Source organism: Aplidium turbinatum, chromosome 10 (assembly GCF_918807975.1).
Source record: "Aplidium turbinatum chromosome 10, kaAplTurb1.1, whole genome shotgun sequence".
Taxonomy (NCBI): Eukaryota; Metazoa; Chordata; class Ascidiacea; order Aplousobranchia; family Polyclinidae; genus Aplidium; species Aplidium turbinatum.
In genome coordinates, this window is record NC_137481.1 from 15,898,589 (window position 1) to 15,912,629 (window position 14,041).

The following is a 14,041-nucleotide window of genomic DNA, read 5'->3' on the forward strand; positions in this document are numbered from 1 at the left end:
AGCCCATACCTTGTTGATATGAAATACGATTCTAAGCTAAAAATTGGTTGTTGTGTTGAAAGGAATTTTCTCAATTCGCATGCAGAATATTGAATTGTTTACAATGGCATTGCTTTTCAATAAAATTGAAAACACAATGTGTGATTATGTGATGTTGCATCAGAATAACTTTTTTCAATGAACATCCTGACTTGTGACATCGAATTAACCAACTATGCAATTCAAATTACTTTTTGTGTGTTTTCCAAGATACTTCCCCTGTAACAAACATGTCAATTACAAATTTAAAGAAGTAGTAAAGCTTTTAGTATGATATATATGTCAAATCAACAGAGAAATCAACGCAGTTGAATGCTGAGCAGCAAAATTCTTCATCTCCGTCCTCCAATGATGATCAAGAGATCATGCTTCAAGAGGAAGGTGATTATGATGATGAAGAAACTCTTGAAGAAGACGTGGAAGGAGATGAAGAGGAGCTTGATGATTTAGCCAAGGTTTTTCACATTTAGCAGCGTATTGATGACCTCTATATATTAGGGTGGTTCAAAAAAAGTGAAATTTTGAAATTGTAAAGTCTCACCCTTTCAAAACTTTCCATTTACTACAAAAACACCTTGTGTAAAATATTTTTGAAAAATAGTAATGTTTAGGGGTAGCTCAAGGCTTTTGAAATTTGGGGGTATTTGACGAAATGGGTCAAACTTTAAATACCTGTATTTCGTAAACCCTTAAAGCAAACATACATCTGTTTGGATTCATTTTCATCAGGTTGGAGAGTACTCTAACTTGGTAAAGTCAAACAATGGTAAATATGTACTTTTGAAAAATTGCGATTTTAAAATTTTTACAAAATGAATACAAAAACACTTGTCCATCGTTTGCCAATGCGAGAGCCATTTTTCGTTTCATTGCTGCAGGCGCATTCTTGTCAAACAAGGCCAGTCCAATCAACTTTTCTGATAAATACCACAGGTGGCCAACGAGCTTCACTGCTGCTGCTTTAGAAATGGCTGGGTTAATGTGTTTGCACTGCACCAGGGTGTACCAGGGACTGCAAAATCAGGAGGTCATTGTTGGGAGCACAGGCTGCGAGAGGAGCTGTCATCCAGGTTTTGAGATAAACCCAAATGGTAAAGACGGTTATATCTCGTAACACCTTTTTGTTCTTTGGTAATGAACTTAAACTGGCTTCTGAATAGCCACATCTTTATGCTATAGATAACTTTCGACATCCAACGGGCTTAGTGCACCGGTCTCGGAGCCCTGAACTTAACTTCGTTGGCAGGAACTCCACCAAAAAAATCATAGACAATTTTAGCATTTCTAGGTAATCATTTCTTGGGTGGTTTTGGCTAGCTGACTATCAATCAAACTCAGGATATCATCCTTGACGTCAGAAATGGATTCACTGACATACTCAATATTCATCCGTGGATGCATCTTTAAAGTTTTGTAGATCTAGAAATTCCCAATGAGCGTGGAAATGTTTGAAAAGTGAAAGGGTCCCATGTCTGGTCCAGAAGAGGGTCCCATGCAGGTCATGAACACTGTTCCAATTACAATTTCCATAATGTGGTGACAACACGCAAGAAACAGAAGATCGGTACCAAGTTCTTGTTCAATTAGAACATGTGCCCCCCCCCCAAGTCTACCTGTGTCAGCACTTGTGTCAAAACACAATGCTCGAACACTCTTATCAATACCCCATTCCTTTAAGGCATTGATCACGATATCTGCTTGTGCTTGCCCAGTTAAAGGTGTGGCTGTTCAGAAGCCAGTTTAAGCTCACTAGCAAAGAACAGAAAGGGTTACCGTATAAAGATATAACCATCTTTACCATTCGGGTTTATCTCAAAGCCTGGATGACAGCTCCTCTCGCAGCCTGTGATGCCAACAATGACCACCTGCTCTTGCAGTCCCTGGGATTTTGTACAAACACATTAACCCAGCCATTTCTAAGGTAGCAGCAGTGAAGCTCGTTGGCCACCTGTGGTATTTATCAGAAAAGTTGATTGGACTGGCCTTGTTTGACAAGAATGCGCCTGCAGCAATGAAACGAAAAATGGCTCTCGCATTGGCAAACGATGGACATGCAGATCCTCCGAAGCAAATTCATGTGAATTTAAAAAAAATTCTAGGAAGTTGTATGGTCGACTTTGTCACACAAAGATCCCATATGCTTTTTGAGAGACTTGAAATTTGGAAAGTGCGAGAAGATTTCCAAGCAGCGTGTGACATTATGCAGGCCATAAAAGTTGTCAACGACCACGCAGAACGAGGAGTAGCTCTAATTCAGGAGTTGAGTGGCCTACTAACATGGCTATCAATTGTTTGGCACTTGACTTTGTATGTGCAAATGTGCATTGGGCTGTGTATCACATACATCAATTGCAACATATCAAATGTATAAAACTTCACATTGAGTGCTTTTGTGTTCATTTTGTAAAAATTTTAAAATCGCAACTTTCCAAAAGTACATATTCACCATTGTTTGACTTTACCAAGTTATAGTCCTCTCCAACCTGATGAAAATGAATCCAAACAGATGTATGTTTGCTTTAAGGGTTTACGAAATACAGCACAGGTATTTAAAGTTTGACCCATTTCGTCAAATACCCCCAAATTTCGAAAGCCTTGAGCTACCCCTAAACATTAATATTTTTCAAAAATATTTTATACAAGGTGTTTTTATAGTAAATGGAAAGTTTTGAAAGGGTGAGACTTTAAAATTTCAAAATTTCACTTTTTTGAACCACCCTACTATATATATTAAACAAACCTTACAATAGTGACATCCGTTTTAAAGCAATGGTTTACAAAAAAATCCTTGCAATGTGTCAGTGTTTTGCAAAATATATCACAACAAAATTAAAACGTTAAGTCATTTTTTAAATTCTATACATTGCCTGCAGTACTTTGACAACACTTGGTTTGGAGGTTTCATTTTAGTTGCTGCCTTGTAACATCCTGGAAACTTGCCTGTTATGTTTAGAGAAGTTTATATATACTGTATATTGTGTCTAACTGTCCATCACAACACGGTACCCGACTTATTGCCGCGGTCCAAATGCCACGAACACGAATGGCGCTATCCTTAGCCCGCAAGACATGAATGACGCAAGGCTCGAATGCCACAAGCCATGAAGTAAATTAATTGTTTTTTTTGAATATGTTGTAACCGGCCTACTGTGTTTGTTCGTGAAGCAGTGAAGAATCAGATTAATTGTTAAAATTTCTTTTCAGACTTATCCACTAAGGTGAATTAGTAGCCTACGAAATACCACAGAACAAAAGTTGCGCATGACTAAATAATATTTATCTCTAGTTAAATCTGGGCGTACGAACCTAATTGGTTGTCTTCGAAAACAAGAGAGTGTAACTGACCTCCTGACCCTGAACCAGCGAGAAACGAGATTGACTGCGGAAAGCTAGATTTACATTGAGTTTGTCAGGCTTTCTGATTAGTAAGATTTCTTAGCAGACGTGTCCATTAAGATTAAAAAGCAACAAATGAAGTAGTGGCACTTTCATCCTTATTTTGTTGAGAGCAAGAAAGCAATTTTTGTTTGTGTAAAAAATAAAAATTGATACAGTATTGCTACCGGGGTCTGCTACTATTCGGCGAGTCCAATTCGGCGAGTGCCCTATTCGGCGAGAGCCCTTTTCGGCGAGTTCCCTATTCGGCGATTTTAAAATTTTTTTTTTTAAATTATCAGGTACCGTAGCCTAATTATCATTGCCGCTTTTACATCGTTTCAACGACGCTAAACGTTAAAATAAGACTCTAACCCTAACACCTTACCCCTAACCCTAAAACGGCAATGATAATTAGGCTACGGTACCCTATAATTAAAAAAAAAATTCAAAAAATCGCCGAATAGGGAACTCGCCGAAGAGTTCTCGCCGAATAGGGCACTCGCCGAATCGGACTAGCCGAATCGGATTCGCCGAAACGGGCCATTCCGTTGCTACCGTAGCAAATCAAATTGCTAGCGTATTAAAAAAATAATAATTCGTTTTAGGAAGATTTAACCAAGCCTCGTCTTTATTTTGTTAAGTGCAAAAATAATTTTTGTATTTTGTTTGCGTAAAAAATGAATATTGAAATTGCTACCATGACAAATGAAATTACTACCGTATGCAAAAAATAAGTAATTTTCGTAAGAAATAATCATGTCTCGCGTTATTTGGGCCGTGGCATAAAGTCGTGTATCCACCACAACACTAATGCGTCTCCAACTCTTTCGTCTCGTTACTTTGAGACTTACTTACGTCACTGAGTGAGTGAGTGTCAATATGTGATAACATCATTTATTATTGTTTTAACTGGTGTTATGTCATTGCCATGCTCCTGAATGGTCCGTTATAGTTGTTCAGACCTTAGCATGGAGTTCCTTTCATGACTGTATTTCCATTATTATTGTGTATATTATATTCAGCATGAAGTGACAATTCTCGATTGCATTCCCCGACAGCAAAATCCGTCATTTTTACGTTGATTCAGCGTCTGCAAACGTCGAATCAATGTAAAAATGACGGATTTTGCTTCCTGGGAATTACCATTCATCATACAATAATTTCAGCAAGGTGAAATGCCATTGGATGACTTACTCGCTCTTTACTACGGCAAACCTGGCGACGACAATGCGGAGTTTAGTGGCGAAAACGAGGTACTTTTTTCTGACCTTGTTAAAGTTTCTAATCCTGTGCATGGTCTGCTCAGAGTTCTTTAATATCTCTTGAAGTTAGTTTAACTCAATTCACTCGCATGATTTTAAACTCGCTTATCAAACTTTTACTGCCCATGTATTTGTTCAATGCTATTTTGAATAATGTAAACTTGTCATGTTTAGCTATTGAGGTAGATTTTTTTATCGATTTCTTCAGAAAGCATCGGACAACGAAAACGAAGATAGCGAAGAAGGCAAGATCGGAAGCACGGCTAACCGTAGACGTCCCATCAAAGACGATACAAGACAATTACGATGTAATTTACTTGTTAGGATCAGCTTTTTGCTAAGCTTTGCAAAAGTTTAATGTGTATCGCTTTAACTGAACAAGACACTCGAATGTGTGTCATATTCTTATCTCTCCTCTCCAACACTATTCATTTTATAAATTAACTTTCTGATTTATTTTTCTGCTTGTTAATGAATTGTGGAATATGGCAACACTTTTTTACTTGGCTTGTGGCATGTTATCTTGTAGGTACTTCGTTTTTGAGTCCTTCTCACTCGCAATCCGGTGATGAAGAAAATGACCGTGACTACGTTCCCCATGCTCCGGATGACTGGAAGAAGCCACCAAGAGTTGGGACAGACTTTCAGGTCAGTGGTCGCAATTACAAGCTTGTGACAAAACGATTCCAAGCAAACTGTCGAAGACATGTAACGAATCTGAAAAATATAAACCAGTAATTGCTGAATAGATTACTTCTTACTTACAGTTAAACAACGCATGGTTTGCTTTCAATGAGATCAGCTCTACGATAGATTCGTTCCCAGACAACGAAATCCTTCATTTTCTCATCGATCCAACGTTTGCAAACGTTGAATGAAGGATTTTACGGTCTAGGTTTCAATCCAGGATAGATTCTCAAATAGATTTCTCTTTGCAAATCACAGCATTAACTATTCAGGTTGACTTGCCAGAATTTTTTTCACCGTGTACCACTTCAGGTTGAGTATATTCCTGACAATGAGCAACAAGCTCCTGACTATGACGACTCAGCAGATCAGCTGGTGTGGAACCCGTCCAAGATAGACAGCGGGAAAGGTAACAACTGGTTTCTTTTTTTCGGCATACTTGCTGTCACGACCTAGCTCGAAGATTAGTTTTCAATCAAGACATTTTTTGCAAAATGTTCCCTTCTCAAACGATAGTTTACAAGATTCTCTCTCAAAGCATTCGTACATTTCCTGGTGACTTGCTTAGATTTAAAAAATGCAATGTGTTGAATGGCTTGGTGATCTTTGCTCTACATGCCAAGGGCTTGCATTTGATTCCTGATAGAATTCCACTAGTTTGGTGTTTTTTTTGCTATTTATATGCAATATTAATGCTCTGTAACTGGAGATTTCTGTTATGATTATGAAGGTATATTTTTGTAGATACTTTTATATAAAGTGCATGTATTTCATGGATCAGTAGCTCAAATAACATTCTACCAAAACTCTGTAAGACTTTACCCCCTGACACAAGCTTGGACGCCTAAGTCGACAATTGTTGTCATTTGCCGTTTGAAGCAGTACGCCACAATCAACGTTACGCGCATTGTACCCAAAAGGGTTCTTGGTTTTGTTCTCGATCCTTTTAAAGTTACCTCGACTCCATTTATGTGCCTGTTTTTCAATTCATTGTAATTATGCCAGAAATTAACGTGAAACATTCGTCGCAATATTTTCCACACGATTTTAGTATGTCCAATGCAGCTACTAGTCTGTAAAACCCTTTACAGGCTGCTGCATCCTTATTTAGGATTAACAGAAGGTTCCTATTCAGTTAGATCCTTACAAGAACTTACTGATGATTCCATACAAAGGTGAAACAGCCTGTAAAGGGTTTTAGAGACCACTATGACTGCATTTGATGTTTTTCACTCTGCGAGGCATTGAGCACTTTTTTGTAGTATAGATAGTATTTATTGTTTGGCTTTCGTTTGTTGTAGTTGAACTATACCTCACATCGGTGAGTGGAATTGCTTCGGCGCGATCCAACAAGCTGGTTCTGCCAGCTGGCTCACACATGCGGGACAACGAAGACGCTTTGTGTTTGCTTACTCAGTGCAACAACGATGTTGAGGAGGTAGAGTGCCTACTTTGTCTTCTAAATAAATTAAACAAACTAGCTCAGCTAGCAAGAATGCTCCGTTTTACATTGATTCAACGTCTGCAGATGTCACGTTATCATGTTATTCATCCTGTTTCGACTTGTTTTTATTGAAGGTCTTGCGTACATTTTTTCATTATTTGTTTTGCTAGTAAGTCATTAAATGACAATGTAACAACTTCAAATCAGTCCAATAAGACATCAAAAGAAATATTTTTTTAACCCGTTCTTCATAAATGTGTAAAACGATTTATATTATAACTAAAATGTTTAAAGTCTTACCCGATTTTTGCACCCCCGTTTTCATATTCCTCAGGCGATTCAACGCTACAAGCAAAAGCCTCATCAACTAACAAGTGAAATGCCGGTGTGGACTATTGAGGAGTGCAGACTCTTTGAACTGGGACTTTCAATATATGGAAAAAATTTTCATGAGATACATCACAATAAAGTAAATGAAACGAATTTGTGTGGCTAGACTGGTACCATAAGATGAGCGGTTGTCATTTGATTATCATCTGTTACATGCGATGTAATTTTCTGCACTACTTTTGTTGTATATTAACATTAAGTATTATTCCACGTAATTCTTGACTAATTTTTCTCTTGTAGTGCATTTACTGAAGTTAAAGTGCCTAAATATCTTGTAAAAGTCACATTATGTGTAAAATTATGTTGATTTTCATCTTCGAAGTAGTCATTCAGCGCAGGATAATAACTCAATAACATCTTACATGGTCCCAACAATATGACTCTGGCAAATTATGCATCAAAAGTCTTGTGTCGGATTTTCTCGACGACAAAGTCAGCTGTGCGGATGAATATTTTAAGTGTTATCATGAATTGTGTGTTAAACTTTTGCAAACTTGCACAGGTGAAGGCAAAAACCATCGGTGATATTGTTAAGTTTTATTACATTTGGAAGAAATCCGAGCGTTATGATAATTTCAACGCAAAGACCCGACTGGGAAAAAAGAAAGATTTGCTCCACCCTGGCGTAACGTGAGTAACTCTGAAAAAATTTTGCGACATCATGCTCAGCCACGAGGTTTCCATGGTGCTATTACGTTGCTATGATATTGCATAATCGGTAAGATACACTAAAGAGTGGGGTGTTTCATGTTTTCACCATTTTTAATTTTCAAAAAGCCTGGGATTTGATGTGGTGGGGTTTTGGGTAACAACTCAACACCCAAAATTTTAGCTCATTATGACATCATAAAAATGTGGGGCACGCCCTTTGAAGTCCCAATTAATCCATTTTTACTTATTTTAAAAACTAATTATGTCAGAGTGACGAAATTGGTGTCCAAATGCACAGAAGGTACGGTTTCCTATGACCACTTCTAAGAGTCGAAAGACGTATCGGAAGCAGAAAAAAAGTTATTCAAGAAAACTAGTTTTTTGATTAATAAATTTTGTTTATTTTTAAACATGCTTTGTTATTTTTCCATTGCAAAGTCATATTATTTTAAAACGTGACGTAATAATGAACATTTGATGGCCCACAACGTCAATCACAAGATGGGGACATCACCCCAAAATTGCCGTCCCATGTCAAGATGAAGAACAACCTTGCACTTCTGTCCTGACATCGTGTGGGTTGAAAGATGCAGATTCATCTTTGATGGCCACTATTTGGGACTTCAAGCGGCGTGCCCCACATCTTTATGGCGTCATAATGATTTGAAATTTTGGGTGTCGAATTTTTAACCAAAACCCTGCCAAAACCCCACCACATCAGACCCCAGGCTTTTTCAAAATGAAAAATGGTGAAAATAGGAAACACCCTACTGAAGAGAGTGCAACTCTTAAGTATTTCAGTGAAACAAATTTCTGTGCATTTTCAGCGATTACATGGAGCGCCTCTTGGACGAAACGGAAAACTCGGCACCCCAGCAACGAAATCACGTCAACGCTTCAACCTCTTCCTATCCTCCGTCTCTTACTCACAGTGCTGCTCTGCAGCAACACCTCAATGATCTTCGAGTGACGAGGAATCGAAGCAATCAGCAACCAAAGCAGAAATCCACTGAGGATCATCCCGGTGCGGCTTCAGTGTGTGCAGTTTGTTAATCGACAGAAAAAAGGATTTATGTGCCGGATGAAATGATGTGTTAGATGTCTTCTCGGATGTCTTCTCATAACAGAATTTGATCGTTCTTTCAGCAATGTTACGTTTGTTGTGTCTTCCCCAGATCCTTGCCCAATTGCTTCGATTCAGTGAAAAGTTTATTTTTTTATTTCAGAAATCAACGGATGCCCGAACTCGGGACGCAAAGACGATGTTGCAATGTTTGAAGCCATTATTCCTTCACTTCCAGTCGGCCACATCTGTGTCCAAGATCAAATCTCCGACCGCGTCCATTCTTACTTGGACTCCGCTTCCTCTTCTACCAATCACCACACTGCAATCACTACAACGTCACCTCTGGGGAGCAGGACCAGTGATCCAGTGACTCCCACCTCATCTTCCGCAACATCGGGAAGCGAGACCTCCACTTGCGCATCTTTTGATCCTCCAAGTGCAACCTCCGGCCTCAACCCCAAGTCACCATCAATAATTCCTTTGCCAACTTCTTTGCATCCAGGTTTGATTTCAAGTTTTGTGCAAAACTCAAGGAACCCCCACACAGCAAAATCCGTCGTTTTTATATACAATCAATGTAAAAATGACGGAATTTTTGCTGTCTGGGTTATTGGCTATGCGTCGGCAGCAGTATCAGCGTGTGTGCTATTAACGTTATCCCAGATAGCAAAGCAACCGTTTTTTACATTGATTTAACGTCTGCAGACGTAGAATCAATGTAAATTACGGTTGCTTTGCTGTCTGGGGTGTTTAGTCTTGCATTGTTACGTGAACAAACGTTAGACATCTTTCAGACGCCATATCGACTACAGCCGAGTTGGAAACTTTTACTCACAGCTCATCTGGTAGTGTCGTGGCGCCATCGTGCCGCCGTACTCCGGTAAGCACCAGCAATCAGAGTTGAAGATAATGCGAAAAACTTTACTATTTCAATTCTAGCCAAAGCATCTGAGCAACAGATTTAATCACAATCTAATTTCTGCTCTACCGAGACGGCTGTTTTTCTAACACTTGATCGAACTGTTTCCTTCTTGTCCATACGCCATTGCTGAAAAAATGACGCTGACTTCATTGAACGAATATGGAACCATGCCACAGCCATTCGCAACTTGCAGTGCGAAATTCTCTAGTCGTGTCCTAGTGGTAATATGTCATCATCATCCAAGATATTCTCATCTTGGCGCCAATTAGACTTGGCTTGATTCAGTGTCATTCTGTAGTAATCAAAATTTTACCAAAATTTCTACTTTACGCAAATTGGTGATTGTGTTGCTATTTCATGTTGAGAAAAACGGCAAATGCTGCTTGCCCATGTCTGCCGATAATGTCTAAGACTTTACTAACATTTCTCACGTCTTTTCTTTATAACTTTGCATTGATTACAAGACTTGAGCGAAAGTGATAATATCCCACTCTTTTCCAGAGCATCCTCCTGGATTCCGTGTCCCTGGACTCACTTTCAAGGAGCCAAGAGAGGTTTAACTTCAAACGCTTTCAATTCTCATCTTTTGACTGTTCAAACAGCAACGAAATTGAGCGATCGAAACCAAGCGGCAGTTTTCTTCCCAGCGGTGGTAATGAAGCTATTTGTTCCAACTCCAGCGCCATGGTTGGCTCCACAGCTTGCAGAGACAGTTCCAGCCCACCCATCGATCACCAAGCGACCTCTCGAAGCGACTTGCCACACGAAAGCATTCCCGATCCCAGACAGCTAAGTCCGTCATGTTTACCTTGATTCGTGTGAAGACGTTGAATCAATGTAAAAATCACGGCTTTTGTTGTCTGTGATGCTTCTGGAATAGCCGCCCAGACAGCAATTCCACCGTATTTTACAGTCTGCATTGTGCAGACGTTGAATCAATGTAAAAAAACAGTAGATTTGCTGTGTGGGTGTTGTTGAAATGTATGAACCCCGTTTTCTAAACGATGCAAGATTGCTTACTTCGGGTAACCTGCACTATTTGCGTAAAGAAGGTGATTCTTGTCCTGTTCATCGAGACTGAAGCAGCACAAAGTATATTGTCGTAGCTTTACGTAGTCTTCCGACAATTATCAAAAATAGTAGACCAAATAGTGCTTCTTTTCAACTTGTTTAAACTGAAGAGATTTCGTTTTATTTCAAATATTTAAAACAGTCATGGACATGGCCCAGAACGACCAATCATGAGTTTGACGTAAATTTCGCCTTTAAAAATTGTCAATGAGTACAAAACTAAAAATCGGGCCATGCTGGTTTACTTGAGAGTGCGCATACCCCAAACTTACGAAGTAAAATTTTAAATGCTTGTATTTGTTTACTAACATTTGCTGCTAGTCGATACCTGCAGTGGGAGACTGGGCATATCAGATATTTATTGTTAAATTTCTACAAAAACGACACTTTGACGCTGAATCAACTTCAACTCATGGATCGTTGATGTAAGGAAGAAGCCGACTTGCAAACCTGCTACTTGTAAAGCCCAACTGGTCTCATCATACGTTCACTTTTGATATTAGCAAGTTTCGCTCTTATATCAGGCTAGTGGATGCGCAGCTTTTATTCTAGCCAACTGTGGTTCCGCACTGAAGTCCAACATTTGTTTTGCTATTAATTGTTCTCAAACATATTTGTAACAGATTTTTATGTAAAAGCAACGTGTGCCTCGATTGCACAGTGAACCCGGCGTCACTTAGACGTAAATTTTCCATCATCAACTGTATTCTCATGCAACCTGCTACATTCAGGGTTTTTACAGATGTACCTGTTCCTCCAAGAGCATGCGCACTTTTTATTACATAAAGTGCTTTGATATAAAGATATGTTTTGCTTTGAAGATATTTGTAGTGCAGCTTCTGTGACAATTTGAGATTTGCAGCGATTTTCTATGCAAGGGTTTGAAAACGTTGCTTAAAATACACGATGAAAAATTTTCAGCGATGCAAGCAAACCTTTTCGTTTGACTGGGGTTGTGAACTTATTGTTTTATTGTGTGTTTTAAAGTAACAAAATACCAGTTCATCCTGCCTGGAACTGGAATAGTAATTGTTCTGTGAATGGCCGGGTGACTATATCTCCCTCGAATGTGTGACCTCGACATTTCGCTGGTTACTCAATCAAATCTAACTCGTTTGAGTGGTTCCATTTTTGTTTCCATGTCGTACTCTTGCAATGTGAATTATTTGATACTTGTCGTTTTCAGTGGAGCCATCGGACTTGACTGTTGGCAATTTTACTGCCGAACTGTGAACATTGCTTCTAAGTCAAGCAAATTTACGCCCGAGTAAACTTGGTTGAAAGCGGTAATGCGTGATTTTACTTGTGCTTTATTATTCGCCTGGGCCATGTTCCCGTAGTCTTCGCTTTTACAAGCATTTTACCTGTTCTTCAAAACCGATATTTTTGACATTTTATCTTTCCTTTTTTTTTTTTATAAAGGTTGGTTGTTTCAATGACAAATTGAAGTTGATTTATCTTTTATTTCCTGTAAAGTCAAAGCTATTAACGCATTTTATAGCTTTTTTGTAACTTGCCTTGATCTGTCAGTAATTCTTTTTCATTCTTTTGAGTCTACAATCAAATCTCAAAGACTCTTGATTGAACGAATCTTTTTGCTTCAAACTCTTTTTACGCAGTCAACTTGTATTTTGAATCAAATTCTCTTGTTATGAGAAACGTCTTATTCGTTGGGCTCACCCCACGCAATATATTCCTTTTTACATTGATTCAATCACTGCAGACCTTGAATATTAATGTAAAAAGAAACAATTTTACCGATTATGTAGGAGCTTTAAGAGACGACTCCATTAAACGGTTACTTGTGGGCTTTGAAGCAACTCATAAAACAAGATGTGAACAACATAAGGTGATTTACTTGATTTGTAGAACAGCTTTCGAACTTCGAAATAATGTTGTAAGCCATGTTGTGCTATTTAAAAGATGATATTTTTGACTCCAGCCTGCAGTTTTCGAAATAGTTTCCATTGTTTGTAGGTCTGTAAACCAAATATCAGCTTGCAAATATCTCGCTATTGCATCGTTTCAACGTCAAAAAAGTATCTCTGCTAGCTGTGCACTATTCGATGTCGAATGCAGTATGCGAAGAGTTCATTTGGTTAATTTATCCATTTTTATTTGTATCCACAAGGTTAAGCTTGACCATGTTTTCGGAGGTCTGTGCTGTAATCCATGCACTCGGCTCTTACATAATATTCGGCGAACTGGCTTGGCAGAGGCTGGGGTTGTGCTTGCCTGATTGACTTGAGTACGTTTGTTATTGTGCATTTATTTCGGATCATGGCCTTTATCATCAGAACAACGTTTTTATTTATTTTCGGATATTGTTTCATCGAAAGTTTTGATTATATTCGTTGAAGAAATTAATTGTTTTCATGTTTTTTTTTCATTTTCCTCGCTTTGTTGTCGATTTAATGCATCACTCTGACGTTGCTGGATGTACTGTGCATATGGTAACATTTTGTGAAATATTTCTGACATTTTTAACGTTAATACACAATGATGGCTGAGTGCTAGTTGCTGCTCTAAATTGGGTTTGACATTGGACGAATTTGTTTTGTCGAAAGACGTTTGAACGCTACTTTTTTGCGCTTAGTTCATTCGTTCTTTTTGCGTACTTGGTTCTGATCCAAACAACGCAAGTTGTTCTCGTGTTGACGTCACGTGATCAAAAGGTAGCCACTTTAACAAGTCGAAATTCTGCCACTGAAATTGACTAGAATGAAACCGCCAACCAATCATAAGCTACGGTTTAAGTGACGTAAAAATGGCGAAAAGAAGATCATAGAAAGCAAATTAAGTGATGGATTTTTTGTCAGCTGGTTGGCTTAGGGGTTAGGGCTAGAAAGTAGTCATTTCATTGACGCGTGTTCGATTCTCACCACTGCTATTGCTCTTTTTCTTCTGTAATTACCAAATAAAGTTCAAAACAAGCATTAACTCTCTGGATGAGTGCTAGAAGGGTCACAATTGGACGGTAGCCTCTTATAACACGTTCTGATTGGTTGGCGGTTACATTGTAGTCAATTTCAGTGGCAGAATTTCGACTTGTTAAAGTGGCTACCTGATCAAAACAGGTCTGCTGCAACACACAAGGCACCACACGCTTTGCTGATATTGGTTTCGTATAA

General features: G+C 38.7%; 1 protein-coding gene across 1 annotated transcript; it reads left to right on the forward strand.

Moving 5' to 3' along the window:
• Positions 1-398: 398 nt before the first annotated feature.
• Positions 399-13,432, forward strand: LOC145778413 (uncharacterized). Its single transcript, XM_082589892.1, has 12 exons — positions 399-494; positions 4,584-4,670; positions 4,888-4,987; positions 5,209-5,327; positions 5,679-5,775; positions 6,668-6,804; positions 7,145-7,279; positions 7,703-7,830; positions 8,679-8,875; positions 9,078-9,419; positions 9,712-9,797; positions 10,341-13,432. The coding sequence occupies exons 1-12, from the start codon at positions 405-407 to the stop codon at positions 10,650-10,652; spliced, it is 1,830 nt and encodes a 609-aa protein (XP_082446018.1). The 5' UTR covers positions 399-404; the 3' UTR covers positions 10,653-13,432.
• Positions 13,433-14,041: the final 609 nt, after the last annotated feature.